Genomic DNA, 17,824 nt, shown 5'->3' with positions numbered 1-17,824 from the left:
GTTGAATTTCATTCAGTTTATCTAGGACAATTTCTCCAGTTTGTTGCATTTAAATATCTGAAATAATGAAATTTACCATTTTTAAAACCCTGTGACTGTGAAATTGACCAAAATGGGCCATGAATTGGCAGGGCCCTAGATATCACATACCACTAGACCCAGAGGATTCCTATACATCCCTGTGTAGCCTGTGTGCCCTCTGCTGGTTGGCACCATGAGGTTCTTGGGTCACATACCCTTACAGTTCAGTCTAACAAAATTGAGTTGAATTCAGTGAAGTTGCATGGGTGTTGCTTGAGAGCACAATATGGCCCACTGATTTTATTCTTCTATAGACATTGCATTAATTAATTTGATATTGTTCTTCGTTTCAGCTGCCCATGTTGAACTGCACAAACAGCTGACTTTCCTACAGTGCCAATAGCCATGGCATGTTAGCCAATAATTTCCCTTCATTAAGAACATGATTGAAATTTATTATGAATCTGAAAAATCCATTCCCAGTTGGTAATGACTGACAGTCACAGCTCATAGTGAGCAACTTGTAATGGAATCCCCCCGAGATGCAGCCAGGAACTGTGGGACCACCGTACCCCCTTAACTCTCTCAAGTCTGAGCTGTCTTTCACAATGCCATGCTAGTGACCAGCAACAACCACAGCCCTCCTTTCACTCAGCACAACCACATTTGGGGACACCACACCCAACTAGATTGCATGAATGCTCCCAGAGAAAGGAAATCCCCCTCATTCCCAGGACTGTACCTAAGGAATATATTGTATAATTAATTAATTGGTTCACCACTTCATCAGTGGAAAGTTGATACACACCAGCTTTTATAAAACCTGCACAAATTTAGCAAGCATGGCGAGGTTGAGCAGTCCCTAGTGTAGCCTCATACGGGAGAATCATTGCATAATAGCTCCTTGGTTCAACAGCAGCTGTTGACACCCATCTGGGCATGGATTACTCTCCTTGCTGTTGGATAGTCACAGAGAGGTAGCCCGGTTAGTCTGTATCTTTACAAAACAAAAAAATCAGTCAACTAGCACTTCAAAGAGAAAACAAAAAAGCAGTCAACACTTTAAAGACTAACAAAATAATTTATTAGGTGAGCTTTTGTGGGACAGACCCACTTCTTCAGACCATAGCTGTACCAGAACAGATTCAATATTTAAGGCATAGAGAACGAAAAACAGTAATCAAAGTTGACAAATCAGAAAAAATTATCAAGGTGACCAAATCAGAGAGCAGAGGGGCGGCGGGGTGGGGAGGAGTCAAGAATTAGATTAAGCCAAGCATGCCAAAGAGGTCCTATAATGTCCCAGAAAATTTGCATCCTGGTTCAAACCACGTGTTAATGTGTCAAATCTGAATATTAAAGAGAATTCAGCAGCTTCTCTTTCTAAAGCAGACTGAAAATTCTTCTTCAATAAGATGCAAACTCTTAAGTCATTAACAGAGTGGCTCACTCCATTAAAATGTAGACTAACTGGTTTGTGGATCAGGAATGTTTTGATGTTTGTTTTGTGCCTATTAACTCTTTTTCTGAGAGAGTTTGAAGTCTGTCCAATATACAAAGCATCTGGGCATTGCTGGCACATGATGGCATATGTGATGTTAGTTGAGGAACATGAGAATGTGCCTATGATTCTGTGAATAACCTGGTTAGGTCCAGTGATGGTATCTCCAGAATAGATATGTGGACAAAGCTGGCAGCAGGCTTTGATGCAAGGAAAAGTCCCAGGACTGGTATTCCTGCGGTATGGACTGTGGCTATTGGTTAGAATCGTCATAAGGTTGGGAAGTTGTCTGTAGGAGAGAACAGGTATGTCACTTAGGGCCTTCTGGAGTGTGACATCCTGAACGACAGTTCAACTAACAATATTGTTAACCTTTCCAGCTACCAACTCAGCTCAGCATAAGAGTCTCTCTTATCCCGGGGTCTTTCCTTCTGCCCTACTTCCTCCTCGAACTTAATACAACTCTGTGGTGACCTTTAGAAAGAGAAGCTGCTGAACCCTCTTTCACATTCAAATTTGATACATTAACACGTGGTTTGAACCGGGGATGCAAATTTTCTGGGACATTATAGGGGCTCTTTGGCATACTTGGCTTAATCTAATTCTTGACTGCCACACCGCCCGCCCCTCTGCTCTCTGATTTGGTCACCTTGATAATTTTTTTCTGATTTGTCAACTTTGATTACTGTTTTTGGTTCTCTGTGCTTTCAATATTGAGTCTGTTCTGGTATAGCTCTGGTCTGAAGAAGTGGGTCTGTCCCACGAAAGCCCATCACCTAATAAATTATTTTGTTAGTCTTTAAAGTGCTACTTGACTGCTTTTTTGTTTTGATAGTGTATAGACTAGCACGGCTCCCTCTCTCTTATATTTAAAGACAAACAAAATGATTTATTAGGTGATGGGCTTTCATGGGACAGACCCACTTCTTCAGACCTGGAAATTCTGATCTGATTCTTCGCATTTCCAGACTCGTTTTTCACTGTTTCCAGATCTGAAGAAATGTATCTGTGCCATGAAAGCTCATCACTTAATAAATTATTTGCTAGTTTTTAAAGTACTACTTGACGTTCTCCTTGCTCTTGTCTCTGGGATGCTAGTATCTGGCTGATTTCCCAACTTTTACAGCATGTTTTAATGACTGCTCTACAACACAATGACATAAATGTGTATACATTGATGATATATAGATAGAGATCATAAACAGCAGATCATAAATTTTCCCAATACCTTACTTTTCCCCTGATACCATGTTTTATATATAAGATCACGATGGTATAAAAATGAGGAATATGGGGGTTTCAGGGCACTCCTCCAAGAATGTCAAGTAGGTGGCCACACCAAAAAAATTACCCATACATCAAGGTAGTCTCCTTCTCTCTCCCCATAGTCCTCCATTTCTAGCTCCAGGGGAAGAGCCCAGGACTGAATGAACCGTCTCATTCTCACTCCAATGGTGGTCCCTCTGGGTTAGGGTGGTATGGAGGGAGGATTGTACATGTTTGAACTAATCTGTCAAGGCAATCAAAATCTGAGTTAGGGTGCTATGTGTGAGAGTGATGGGAAGCTTGAGCTGCCTTTTGCTTTGTTTGTATGGTGGATAGAGGACTTGAGGTTCCAGAGTTGTCAATGTGCCACCTTTCATCATCAGCAAATATTCACTGGGGGTGGGGAGAGGAAAACAAGTCACATGCAAAGTTTTCGAATGACAGCATCAAAAGTACAGAAATTTCATATGGTATGTTTAATGTATGGCTTCTTAAGAAAATGCTTGTAGGATTTTCGAATGCAGGCCATCATTTTTAGAGGAATTGATGTGGAGTCTGTGTAAGCTCAAAAGCTTGTCTCTGTCACCAACCAAAGTTGGTCCAGTAAAAGATATTCTTCTTTGAGTGACTGCTCATGTACATTCCAATTTGGGTGTGCACCGGCACATGCCCAGTTGCTAGAAGCTTTTTTCCCTAGCCAGTAGCCCTAGGGTCAGTGCGGCGTCCATATGGCAGCCCATATAGGCATTGTCTGACCCGCCCCCCTGCTCAGTTCCTTCTCACCACCCTGTTGGTTGCTGGAGTTCGCTCATTGTTGAGTGTTCGCTGGTCATCTTTACTTTTAAATTAGTTGATAGTTAGTGAAAACAGTTGTAAATAGTTTAAATAGTTGTAATTCATTTGTAAATAGTTCCACTTAGCACTTAGTGAGCCGAGGTGGGACTTTAACCTGTCTTGCTGCCAGGGGTTGCCTGGCTCTCCAGGATTTAAAACCTGCTCAAAATGTGGTGAACAAATGCCCAAAAGCATAGGGCTTGCCTGAGCTGCCTTGGTGAGGCTCACCTCTAGGAACGCTGCTCTACATGCAAGGCTTTCAAGCCTAGGACTTTGAAAGACAGAGCTCAATGGCTGAAGATACTACTAATGGAATCAGCCTTGTGCCTGGACATTTTCCTGGCAGGAGCTCAGAGCGGTGCATCATCGGTACAGAGTGCTCCAGCACCATCGGTGCTGTCGGAAAGCTCCCAGCAACAAGAGCAGGACTCGGCACCTAGTTCCCCCCCGACACCATAAGAGCCAGTCCTCGATGCCTCACAAGAAGAGGAGGTGGGACCAGGGTCGATCCTGGGAGAGGAGGAGGTGATGACAATCCTCGGGAGAGTCCACCAGATCACACTGTGACCAGGGTCATGAAGTGCAGTCGTCGACTCCAGTGCGAGGCAGGAGCCTGCGCTCTCCCAGATTGCCCTCGATGCTGGAGGCCTTTAGCGCAGCATAAGGCTTCCTGCAGAAACCAATGCTGCTGCATATGCCACACCGGCAGCCTTCATCTCCCCAGATACAGGTGTCAGAACTGTCTGTAGAGCCCCCAGCACGGTTCCTGTCACCGGTGAGATCCCCACAAACGGTCGCCTCCTTCGGTGCCTCACATGAGACTGTGCAGGGCATGCAGGAGCTGATAGGTGTCATGGGACCCTCAACGCCTCCATGGTCGTTGGCATCAGAGTTGGCGTCAGAGCTGGACTCTTTTTACTCCAGCTCAGCTCGAAATGGGAGTACAAGATCATCCCGGTGTAGTGGACACAACACTGGCCCCGATGCCCCTCGGAGGGGGAGTGGCAAATGCACCTCCAAGGTGCACTGCAATGACCTTTCTGCACTCTGTGGGTGATCCATGAGGCACAGAGGTGGGCTGTGGGAGTTCCTGCTAGGGCGCCTGGCACTCCCCACGTGCCGAGATCGGCACCAACTCCTTCACTGGGACCACTCCTGAGAGAGTAAGTGGAGTCGTCGGCGCCGGCACTGACTCTTGACTTACAGGACCCATATTTTCACATAACAATCTACCCACCTCACAGAAGGTTCCTCTTGTTTGTGCTAGGAAAGGACCATTACCAGTTCACAGTCCTTCCATTCGGCCTCTCCTCGGCCCCAAGAGTCTTTACCAAATGTATGTCAGTAGTAGCAGCCTTTCTACGCAGGCAGGAGGTACACCTCTTTCCCTACCTGGACAACTGGCTGGTCCGAAGTCGGTCTCAGCAACAGGTGACGCAACATGTGCAGTTGATATGACAGACATTCGACACACTAGGCCTCCTAGTAATCGAAGCAAAGTCCGACTAGCCCCAATTCAGGTCATGGAGTTTGTGGGCGCCCGACTAGATGCAGAGCAAGCCAGGGCCTTCCTGCCCCAGAGCAGAGTCCAAGCCGTGGCGTCTTGCATCCAAGAACTAATCAGGTTCCCAACCACAACGACCAGAGGATGCCTCACACTGTTGGGCCACATGGCAGCGTGCACGTTCGTAGTCCAGCATGCCAGGTTGCGAATGCGCCCCTTCTAGTTGTGGCTTGCATCAGTATACAGGCCTTTCAGGGACAGTATAGACAAGTTAGTGACAGTCCCCCCACGAGTACTAACGGCATTACACTGGTGGCTAGAGGCCTGGTTGGTCTGCATGGGAGTGCCCTTCAATACCCTGCAACCCTCCCTCTCCCTGGTCACAGATGCCTCGGACCTGGGCTGGGGAGCACACTTGGGGATCGCCAGACTCAGGCCCTGTGCAGCAAGACCGATGCTCAGCTCCACGTAAACTTGCGGGAGCTCTGAGCGGTTTGGCTGATATGCAAAGTGTTTCAGAGCGACCTGAATGGGCAGTGTGTCTCAGTCAGCACAGACAATGAGCGGTTTGTCTGGCATGCAGTGTTTCAGAGCGACCTGAAGGGGCAGTGTTTTGCAGTCAGCACAGACAATACTATGGCAATGTACTACATAAACAAACAAGGGGGCGCACGTTCATTGCCCCTGTGTGTCGAGGCCCTTGTGCTGTGGGACTTCTGCATCCAGCACCAGATTCTCCTGAGGGTGTTCTACCTACCTCAGTCTCACAGTTCTCTAGCGGACTGGCTCAGCAGGTCCTTCATGGACCATGAGTGGTCACTGCACACGGAAGTACTGAGTTCAATTTTCCAGAAGTGGGGACGTCCCCGGGTAGACCTCTTCGCCACCCGTCTCAATGCGAAGTGCCAGACGTTCTGCTCTTACCAGAACCAAAGCCCGGGCTCTTGGGCAGACACCTTCAGCGTTCGTTGGTTGGGACCCTTGCTTTACGCCTTCCCACTGATACTGCTTATCCACCGAACACTGCTGAGAATTTGGTTGGACCGAGCATTAGTTGTCCTAGTGGCCCCATCTTAGGCTCAACTTGACCCTCCTTGGAGATATCTGTCTGCGACCCAGAGGTGCTTCCACTACACCCAGATCTGCTGATGCAGGAGGAGGGGAGACTGCAGCACCACAATCTCCAGGCACTGCATCTCGCAGCATGGAAGCTGCATGGCTGAAACTGATTGAGCTGGCCTGCTCCGAACCTGTCAGGGAAGTATTGTTAAACAGCAGGAAGCCCTCCACAAGGGCAACATATGTAGCCAAATGGAGGAGGTTTACTGTATGGGCCACTCAAAAGGGATTATCCCCGGGGGAGGCCCCAGTACCACATATCCTAGAGTACTTGCTGGCCTTTAGCCAAGCAGGGCTGTCACTGTCCTCCCTGAAAGTGCACTTGGCAGCTATTTCGGCATTTCACCCCAGGGCCCGGGATGTCATCGGTCTTCTCAGACTCTATGGTGAAAAGGTTCATGAAAGGAATGGAAAGGGTCAAACTGCAGATTCAGGCCCCCCTGCCAACGTGGAACCTTAATTTGGTATTGTCTAAGCTTATGGCTCCCCCATTTGAACCCCTCGCCACCTCTTCCATGTTATTCCTCAGTTACAAGACAGCATTTGTGGTGGCCATTACCTTGGCCAGAAGGTTGTCAGAGCTCAGGGCCCTGACGGTGGACCCACTTTATACGGTGTTCCACAAGGATAAGGTCAGGCTGAGACCCCACCTGGCGTTCCTGCTGAAGGTGGTCTCTCCCTTCCACATTAACCAAAACATCACCTTACTGGTGTTTTATCCAAAGCCCCAGGCCTTCCCAAAGGAGCAGAGCTTACATGCTTCAGATGTCCAGAGGTCTCTGGCTTTCTATATGGACAGGATCAAACCCTTCCGAAAATCTCAACAGTTGTTTGTTGCAGTGGTGGACAGGATGAAGGGGCACCCAGTCTCCTCTCAGCGAATCTCCTCCTGGATAGTTGCCTGTATCAGAGAGTGCTACACACTGGCAGGAGTTCCCCCTTCCCTGATCAGGGCTCATTCCACAAGGGCACCAGCATCCTCTGCAGCATACTTGGCCAGGGTCCCTATCCAGGACATCTGCAGGTTGGCCTCTTGGTCCTCCATTCACATGTTTTCAGCACATTACGCATTAACGCAGCACGCACAAGAAGACAGTGCGGTTGGTGGGGCTGTCCTGCTCTCCTTCCAGGGCTCTGACCTCGTCTCCTAGGCATTGGCTTGCATTCACCCAAATTGGAATGCACATGAGCAATCACTCAAAGAAAAGACAGTTACCTGCTCTGTAACTGGTGTTCTTTGAGATGTGTAGCTCATGTCCATTCCAAAACCTGCCCGCCTTCCCCACTGCAGGAGTAGCCGGCAAGAAGGAACTGAGCGGGGGGCAGGTCGGGCAGTGCATATATGGGTGCCATTCCAGGGGGTGCCGCACCGACCCTAGGGCTACTGGCTAGGGCAAAAAGCTTCTGGCAACTGGGCATGCGCCGGTGCACACCCAAATTGGAATGGACATGAGCAACACATCACGAGAAACAGCAGTTGCAGAACAGGTAACTGTCTTTTACGTCACGCATCTGTGTCTGTCTTTGGAAGACACATTTGTACTTGGTAACAGCATTGTACATGAGATGTAAGGAAATGCCCTCTTGAGCATTCATGTTTAAAACTTAGTCTTTCTGATATGGATGATTTATGTTCCTGTGGGGATTTTTCTCTGTTAACACAGTGTGCTGGTAAATGAACTGTAGAGACTTCTTTCCTAGCTAAATATAAAACGAGATCTAAAGGAGGGAATGCAAGCAAACACCTAATACTGATAGAGACTAAATTGTAAACAGTAATTGAGTTTCATAATGTTAATTTTCCATCCTTTTACCTTGCTTTCTATGCTTAGTAATAACACCAGTGGGGTCCCTGCAGATGGTAACAATTATGCAAGTGGTTTCGTTTGTAAGACCTGCGCTCAGCTGTTCTACACTGAAAAAGGTTTGAACAGCCATATGTGTTTCCAAAGTGAACAATGGCATTCACCGCCTGGGAAGACAGAACAGCAGGTAAAGGGAAATTGAATCCCTCAGAGCTTGTTAGTTAATGGGAGTTTGGACTGAAGTCAGAAGGATTCTTTAAAAACTATTCCTAGCCTATAAGGATAAATATGTCTTGAAGAAAGTTAACCTTTGTATTGAAAATTAAGAATAATGGGATAAAATCGAGAATTGTGGAGCTATCAGACACACTTCACGTGGCTGTTGTTTTAGTAGGCAACTTATACAATTGTAATGTTTCAGGAATGTTGTTTCTCACAACATTCTCTATTATGTAGACAGGGAATATTGCTAAAATGGTCACTTTTTCTTTATAAAATAGAATTTTTTAAATTTGTTTACTGTGGAGGCAAAGTCTACACCTGAGGTCAGCATCCTTTAGTATGCATGCCAAGAGTGGCATGCAAGCTGATTTTCATCAGCATGTGATGCAGGAGCTCAGCCTTGCCCCTCCTCCCCCATGCAGCTGGGAGCTTGCTGAAAGCCATGCTGCCTGTGGATTAACAAAAGACCAGCTAATACTACCAACTACCACCAGAATGGTAAAGCTCTGCACCTTTATTTATTTATTTATGAAGCTGCTGTAAGTAGGACTATTAGGATATGTTTATACAACAGCCTTATTTCAAAATAAGCTGTTCCGGAGGAACTATTCTGGAATATCTTATTTCAAAATAGCGCTGCTAAACACAAAATGCATTGTGAAATAGCCCTCAGCTATTTCGAAATACAGAATCTACACACATACAGCCTATTTTGAAATAAAGCCATTGGAAGCGCTATGGCTTACTTCGAAATAGGCTCTGTTCCCTGTCTGTGCAGCCACTATTTTGAAATAGGCACTGTTCATTGTGGAATGAGGTATACCTATTTCAAAATAAGCCAGTATTCTTCTCTATGTCCATTCCATGTAGGTGTGCGTACACAGTGTGCACATGTAATCAGAAGATTTCCCCCTAGAATTCCCATTGAGCTAACAGGGCACCCCCTGGGGTGGCGCCAGCATATCATCTCATAACCCCTGCCAGCTCTATGCCTTTTCAATTCCTTCTTACAGCCTGTGACAGTCCTTGGAATGTACTCTTGCTCTCAGTAAGTGCCCTCTAGCATTCATGTATATAGGTCTTATGTACAAGTTGTTATGTTGTTATGTACCTGTTAGGTGTTCGTTGTTCGTCAGTTGTTAGTTGAGGACCAAAAGGTCCCTGTGCTGTGTGCTCGGCATGCTTGGCATGGCAGGCCTGGCCCTCAGGGCTTCAAATCCTGCAGGAGTTACCAGAGGTCAGTGCCCTGTAGTGATCCTCACACAGCTTGTCTCAATTGCCTGGGTGAGGCTCCCTTGTCCAAGGCCTGTAAGATCTGCAACTCTTTCAAGCAGTGGACTAAGCATGAGCGAGAGTCACGTCTTAAGATCCTTCTTATGGAGTCTGCCCTGTGGCTGGCACTGGAGTCGGATTCAGCACCGTTGATGCAGAGTGCACTGGCCTCAACACGGGAGGCGTCAGGACTTCCATGCGCCACCCCAGCACTGGTCTCAGTCCCTGGTGCCCCAGAAGAGAAGGAGTCCTAATAGAGGTAGATTGCCTCAGTGGCACGGGCCCTCAAGTGGGGCAAGTGGCACCATTAGGCACTGAGCCCAGGCCCAGTTCGTCAGGCGAGAGACGGAGCCAGGGCAAAGCATCCAGCCTGGCTTGGAGTTTTCTGGAGTCATTGACTCCTGAGGCCTTTGAGGTACCCAGAGACCTTATCGACTGGTCTCTGCCTTCCCTGCCAGCACCGGCCTCAGGGAAAGGCTATGGCTGAAGGCAGCACTGGTAAAATAGTAGGACAGTGGATGCCTCTGTACCAGCATCGCGGAAGCACTATGCCACTGCCTCTGACCAAAGCATGGCACTGGCAGCATCTACAGCACCAGTGACATCCTCGGTATCGGGGGCATCCTCTACCCCAGCTCACGTTCCGGCGCTTGCCCTGGACCCAGAGTTGGGAGGGGTATGCCTGGCACAGAGGGCAGACTTGGCTGATGGGGTCCTTAGCATCTCTCTTGGCCTCCGAGGCCTGAGGCTGGTGATGCCTCCTTCATCCCCCCATCGGCCCCATAGGAAGCTGGAGTCAATGGCATGGCATGTGATGGTTTTGGCACCAGCAGCACCTGCGTCCAGTCTGCCGTGGTTGCCATCGGATTACTCCTTGGACTCTGAGGTGGAATCTACCTGGTCCCATTGGTCCAGGTCTAGATCTTGGCACTGGTCTCCCTCCTGGCTCTGCTCCTGACACCGGAGCCCTTCAGCAGGATGGCATTATTGGTGGCCTCAGCCTAACCCCATACTGGAATCTAACAGTCTTGGCCACCTCAGAACAATCTCAATGGTCTTTTTGGACCCCTTGGGCCTATCATCAGAGCCAGGGCATGGGACCCCCCAGGTTGGACTCTGCTGCTTTGGGGTCCAGGTGATCATTGGCGACCCCCTGAGCCCACTCACCTATGTCAGGTCACTCGCTTCCCCTGAGGCCGTGTCTACATGTGCCCCAAACTTCGAAATGGCCATGCCCATGATTATTCCCGTCATGGGACTTCGAAGTAGGCGGCGTCCTTTCGAAAAGGAGCCCCGTCTGGACGCGCCGCGCAGCGGCAAGGAGCGTCAATTTCGAAGCGCGGCTGCCGCCCGCATGCTAATGAAGCGCTGAATATGCATTTCAGCGCTTCATTAGTAAACTTCGAAATGGCCATTTGCATGGCCATTTCGAAGTCTGGGGCACGTGTAGACGTAGCCTGAGTCAGCTTTCCCCCCACCATTTAGAAGCTGAGGACTAGGCAGCCCTTACTCTGGCAGGCCCTTCACTGTCAGCCTCTCGAGCCCAGTCGCAGGCTGAGGCCTGGGGGACCTGGGTTAAAAGAGGTCTTTGTCCTCTTCTCCCGACGAGGCCGGGGCGACACCCTCCCCTCATTGCCCTAGATGGACTCCAGGGTGCACCAAGACCTCCGGCAGCTGGCATAGAGTCTGGGAGTGCACACTGAGAAGTTGTCAGAGGATTCCAACCCAACAGTGGAAATCCAACTACTGGATACCCCCTCTAGGGTGGCCCTCCCTATTAATAAGACAGTTGCCAAGCAATTGAAGACCCTTTGGCAGATTCTGGCCTCTATCTCTCCTACAGACAAGAGGGTCGAGAGAAACTCTTTGCTGAAACTACAGATGTGGTGTTCCATTCAAGCAAGAACTCATGTACTACCCTCCGGATTTTGGGTTTGTACACGCCACCATTCAGACGTAGGTGATATGGACCTTACTAGAGAAGGTACTTGCAACCTTTCCAGAGGCCGTATCAGCACAGCCAATATGAACACCCCAGGTCTTCTCAGAGGCCGCCCAGGCACAGACAAATGCAGCTTCGTGGCCAGCAGCAACAGCAGCTGAGGCAGCAAGTTTGATGGCATCATTGCTGAGAGCCAAAATTTCCCCAAGCCATATAACTTCATCCTTCTCCCTGACACTGTCCCACCAGAGTCTGTGACTGTTCTTCAACCGATGGTCCAAAGTTACAACAGACAGATGGGTACTAGAGAGAGTATCTGCAGGTTACGTGATTCCTTTTCGCAACACCCCCGCCACCACTCCACTGAGCCTGCCCCCTTCAAGGACCCCTCACACAAAATTATGTTATGGCAGGAGGTAGACCACCTTCTCGCCATAGGGGCGATAGAGCTGGTGCTGGAGAAATTCAGAGGAGGAGGCTTCTACTCCTGTTACTTTCTCATGCAAAAGAAGTCCGGAGGACGGAGACCCATTCTGGACCTCTGCAGTCTAAACTGCCATCTGCAAAAGCAACGATTCAGAATGGTCACATTGACCTCCATAATTCCTGTACTCGAACAAGGGGATTGGTTCGCAGCTCTCGACCTCCAAAACACTTACTTTCACGTCTCTATCCACCCTGCACACAGGCAATTTCTTCATTTGTTGTAGGGGAGGACCACTTTCAGTACCAGGTGCTACCCTTCGGCCTAGCTACGGCTCCCAGGGTACTCTCAAAAACCCTTGAGGTGGTGGCAGCTCACCTGCACCACCTGGACATCATCATCTTTCCATATCTAGATGACTGCCTCATAAAAGGACCCTCCTGGGAGGAGATCTGTATGATGGTCCGGGTCACCAGGACAGCTTTCTTGCTCTGGGCCTTCTGATAAATGAGCAGAAGTTGACTCTAGAACCAACCCGGGACGTAGAGTTTATTGGGGCAAGGTTGAACTCCGTCACTGCCTGTGCATATCTGCCACCTCTCTGCTTTCAAGCCATCCAGGACCTTGTTCACACAGTGTTGACAGGTCCACAGGTGCAGATCATAACATGCTTACACCTCATGGGTCACATGGCCACCACTACGTATGTGGTGCAGAACGCACAATTGCATTTCTGATGTTTCCAACTCTGGATAGTAGCTGTTTACAGACCGGTACACCGAAACCTACTCAAATGGGTGGCAGTGCCAACCGATGTGTGCAACTCTCTGTGATGGTGGACAGTGCCAGACAATTTGTTGGTGGGAGTCCCCTTTCAGCGCGCACAGCCCAAGGCTCTCATGATGATAGGCGCCTCCTTGTTGGGTTGGGGGGGGGCACACCTCAATGGGCAGTCCATGCAAGGTCAATGGTCCTCAGTGAAGTCGACCCTGCATATAAACCTACTAGAACTCAGGGCAGTATGCAATGCCTGCAGGCATTTTCTACCGAACATTCACGACATGCCTGTGAAGGTACTCACGGACAATGTTGCCACAAAGTACTACATCAGTCATCAACGGGGAGCCCATTCTCAATCCCTCTGTGTGGAGGCCATCAGCCTATGGAACTGGTGCATCTGCAATGGGATAATGCTAATTGCATCATGACCTGATTGATCGGTGGTTCAATGTGGCAGAGGACCTTTGTTCAGATCAAGTGAAAGCTGTCCTCATTCAGAGTAGACGAGAAAACACATGGAAAAGCATATTGTGCAAAATGGCGACGATTCGTCACATAGTGCTCAGCCAGACAACTAACCCCAGATAAGACACAAATTCACTTGATACTTGACTACTTACTAGATCTAAAAAGTCATGGCTTAGCACTGGTGTCCTTAAAGGTACGTTTGGCTGCTGTCGCAGCCTTCAGATATACAGTAGATGATATGTCGGTCTTTGCACACCCAGTGACAGCACAATTCCTCAAAGGCCTAGCAAACATGTATCTACCAAGGCAGCCAGTAGTTCCCCTTGGAGCTTGGATCTGGTCTTAGAAACACTGTTGAGAGGCCCATTTGAACCCTTGGCCACAATTTCGTTCAGATTGCTGGCACAAAAGACCACCTTTCTTCTTGCAGTCATGTCAGCCCAAAGGGTAAGCAAGCTATGGGCTCTTATGGCGACCCCGCCATATACGATTTTCAACAAGGACGGGGTGACACTCAGGTTACATTCCCGCTTCATTCCTAAAGTGGCCTCAGAATTTCATGTCAACGAACGGATAGTGCTTCTGGCATTCTACCTTAAGCCACATGCCTCAGCACAGGAAGTGCAGTTGCATTCCTTGGACGTTAGAAGAGTCTTGGCCTTCTACATCAACAGGACTAGGCCCTTTTGGAAGACCAAGAGGCTGATGGTGTCCATAGCCCATTGCTCTAAGGGCGAGGCAATTTCCTCACAAAGACACTCTAACCTTATCACGTCCTGCATCACAACTTGCTACTCAGTGAGGGGTGCGTCCTTGCTGTGCCAACCGAGGGTACAATCAGCGAGAACGAAGGCAGTGTCGATGGCGTTCTTCATAGGAGTCCCCTTCGAGATATCTGCAGGGCAGCGACCTGGGCATCTTACAACACGTTCGTGAAACACTATGCCATCTATCGACAGATGACTGAGGACACCTCCTTGTCCATAGCGGTGCTGTCTGTCCTGGACAAGACCTGACTCTGGTACCCATCTCCTAGTTTCTCGGGGAAGCGGGGGGACTGCTGCTACTCAGTCACCTAAGGTGGAGCACCCACGGGGACACTCGAAGAAGAAAAAGAAGTTACTCACCTTTGTGCAGTAACGATGGTTCTTTGAGGTGTGTCCCTGTGGGTGCTCCACCGCCCACCTTTCCTCCATGCTTTGGATTCTTCTTTGTGCTTTATGTTTCAGATCCGGAGTGATTTTGAGGGACTGAATCAAACCGGACCATGCATGTGATGAAAAGAGCATGAAGAGGAGCAGAGGAGCCGTGCATGCATGGTCTGGCAGAAACAGCTGTTGAGATCTCCTATCTGCGGCACCAGGGTGAGCCTCACACCTAAGGTGGAGCACACCTGGGGACGCATCTCAACGAACCATTGTTACTGCACGAAAGTGAGTAACTTCTCTTTTCCATCCCCTTCTCGACCTCTGGAACCTTAACACCTTTATAGTTAAGAGGAAGTTCAAGATGTTGACTCTGGCGTCCATCATTCCCTCTCTGGTTCCAGGAGACTGGTATGCTGCCCTTGATCTAAGGGATGCTTATTTTCGTATTTCTATCACACCCCAACAATGGCAGTTCCTGTGCTTTATTGTGGGCAGGGAAAATTATCAATTTACAGCCCTTCCTTTTGAGCTGTGAGCAACCCCATGGATGTTTACAAAATTCATGGCAATTGCTGCTGCTGCTGCCCTTCGGAAGCTGGGGATCCAGGTGTTTCCATATCTGGATGATTGGCTACTGCAGGGGCGATCCGCCACTGAAATGTGGGCCCATATTGTTCTGGCCAGGAGCCTCTTCCAGGGTCTGGGCCTCCTCCTGAATGAGCCTGAATCTACCCTAACCCCTACTCAGGTGGTAGAATTTGCGGGTGCTACCCTGGACTCATTGGCGGCCAGGGTCTCCCTCTCCAAGTCCTGCTTCCTGGTGATCAGGTCTGTGGTCCTGTGCATGTAGGCATTCCCTATGACTATGGCAAGGGCAGCACAGTCCTAATCCTATCAGACAACACATTGGCGATCTTCTACATCAACAGGCAGGACAGGGCCTGCTTTGACCACCTGTGTTGGGAGGCCTTTCACCTGTGGGACCTCTGCATCAGGGCGGAAATGCATCTGATTGCTTCCTACCTCCTGGGTGCCCAAAATATGTTGGCTGAGCATCTAAGCAGGTCTTTCTGAGGCCACGAGTGGTTCCTCAAGGGGGATGTGGCCATGCAGGTCTTCTGCAGTTGGGGTTTCTCTGTCTGGACCTGTTCACTTCGCACCAGAACAGGTGTTGCTCCCTGATGGGTTTAGGCAGTAACTCAGTAGTGGATGTGCTGCTTATTCCCTGGCCAGAGGGCCTGCTCTGCATATTTCCCTGCTTCCCGCTGGTGCACTGGGTATTCTGAGTGTGTGGAAGTTCTGGACGTTGCTGATTCTCGTCATGCCCATGTGGCCTAGGCAGCACTGTTCCTCCACTCTCTTGAGCCTGTCATGCAACAGACCAATAGTGCTCCCACTAGTCCCTGATGTGATCATTCAGGACTTCGACAGGCTCCACAATCCAGACCTGCAGTCCCTGTACCTGGCAGTGTGGACTCTCCGTGGTTGACAGCAGTGGAACTTTGGTGTTTAGCCCCAGTTCAGGAGGTACGACTGGGGAGCAGGAAGCCCTCCACCAGGACCACTTATTTTGCCAAATGGAAATGTTTTCTTGCCTGGTCCACCCAAAAGGGTGTGTCCCTTATGGCTCTCCTGGTTCCCCTGGTTCATGATTACCTTATAAATCTAAGGGTTATGGGGTTGTCCCCTTCCTTGATCAAGGTCCACCTGGCGGCCATTTCTGGGGGCAGGGAGCAAGACCCTCTTTGCAGACCCATTAGTTAGCAGGTTCCTGAAGGGTCTGGACAGACTTTACCAGCATGAGTATCAGCCTGTCCCACAGTGGGATCTTAATCCGGTTCTATCTAAGTTCATGGGTCCACCTTTCAGACCCCTGGCAACAAGTTCTCTGCTTCACCTGTCCTATAAGGTCTTTCTGTTGGTGGCCATTACATCATGCTGGCAGGTTTCTGACCTCCGGGCCCTCACTGTAAATTTCCTGTTATACGTTTTCTTTAAAGGCAAAGTCAGGTTGTGCCCCCACCCTCCTTTTTTGCCCAAGGTGGTGTCAAATTTCCATATGTCCCAGGACATTTCTTGACGGTCTTTCGCCCAAAGACCCACACATCAGGTTCTCCATACCTTAGAAGTGAAGAGAGCCTTGGCTTTTTATTTAGAGAGGACTGAGCCTGGCCTTTTGTATGTCGCCCCAGCTCTTCATAGCCATTGCAGTATTCAGCCAGTCTCAGCCCAGAGGCTTTCTTCTCGGGTTATGGCCTGTATCAAAGAGCATTTATGGCTGGCAGAGGTTCCAGCCCCTCTGCTCATGGCGCACTCTATGAGAGTGCAGGCCTCTTTGATGGCTTTTGTTGCTCAGGACCCAATTTGGGACATCTGTGGGGCTGCCACTTGGTCCTCTGCTCACACTTTTGCCAACCACTGTGTGGTGTCTCATCAGGCGAGGGAGGTTGCTACTCTGGGTAGAACAGTCCTGCACTCTGGAAGGGTAGAACTCCAATCCCACCTTCAGGGAAGGCTGCTTTGGAGTCACCTACATAGAATGGACACGCGCAAACACTCAAAGAATAAAGAAGGGTTACTTACCATTGTAACTGTTGTTCTTTGAGATGTGTTGCTCATGTCCAGTCCAAATCCCGCCCTCCTCCCCTTCTTCAGAGTAGTCTGGTAAAAAGGAATTGGAAAAGGGTGGAGCTAGCAGGGGTGCATATGGTCTGATATGCTGGCATCATTCCAGAGGGCTCCCTGATGGCTCGACAGGTACTTCTGGGGAAAAGCTTCCGACGACACATGCACGCTGCATGCATACATCTGCATGGAATGGACATGAGCAACGCATCTCAAAGAACAACAGTCATAATGGTAAGTAACCGTTCTTTTTGAAATAAGGGCTGTTATTTTGAAATAACTTTGCTGTGTAGACATACCCTTTGTGACTTTAAAAAGTCTCATCAGCACTCGGAGGTCAAACCATCAGCTTTTGGCACTCTGCTAACCTCTGATCTAGACTTAGGATTTGAAAGTCAGGTTTGGAGTGTATGGCTACGTCTACACGTGAAGCCTACATCGAAGTAGCCTATTTCGATGTGGCAACATCGAAATAGGCTATTTCGATGAATAATGTCTACACGTCCTCCAGGGCTGGCAACGTCGATGTTCAACATCGGCGTTGCGCAGCACCACATCGAAATAGGCGCTGCGAGGGAACGTCTACACGCCAAAGTAGCACACATCGAAATAAGAGTGCCAGGCACAGCTGCAGACAGGGTCACAGGACGGACTCAACAGCAAGCCGCTCCTTTAAAGGGCCCCTCCCAGACACAGTTGCACTAAACAGCACAAGATACACAGAGCCGACAACTGGCTGCAGACCCTGTGCATGCAGCATGGATCCCCAGCTGCAGCAGCCGCAGCCAGAAGCCCTGGGCTAAGGGCTGCTGCACATGGTGACCATAGAGCCCCGCAGGGGCTGGAGAGAGAGCGTCTCTCAACCCCTCAGCTGATGGCTGCCATGGCGGACC

At 49.3% G+C, this 17,824-nt stretch overlaps 1 protein-coding gene across 1 annotated transcript in view; it reads left to right on the top strand.

Moving 5' to 3' along the window:
* ZNF541 (zinc finger protein 541) overlaps window positions 1-17,824 on the top strand; it is a 97,978-nt gene that overhangs the window by 24,656 nt on the left and 55,498 nt on the right. Inside the window, exon 5 of the mRNA XM_075016654.1 lies at window positions 8,078-8,237. Coding sequence (XP_074872755.1) covers window positions 8,078-8,237 — 160 coding nt within the window. The remainder of the gene's footprint in view (window positions 1-8,077; window positions 8,238-17,824) is intronic.

This window comes from Carettochelys insculpta, chromosome 22 (genome assembly GCF_033958435.1).
Source record: "Carettochelys insculpta isolate YL-2023 chromosome 22, ASM3395843v1, whole genome shotgun sequence".
NCBI lineage: Eukaryota > Metazoa > Chordata > Testudines > Carettochelyidae > Carettochelys > Carettochelys insculpta.
This window is presented reverse-complemented; position numbering and strand designations above follow the sequence as displayed.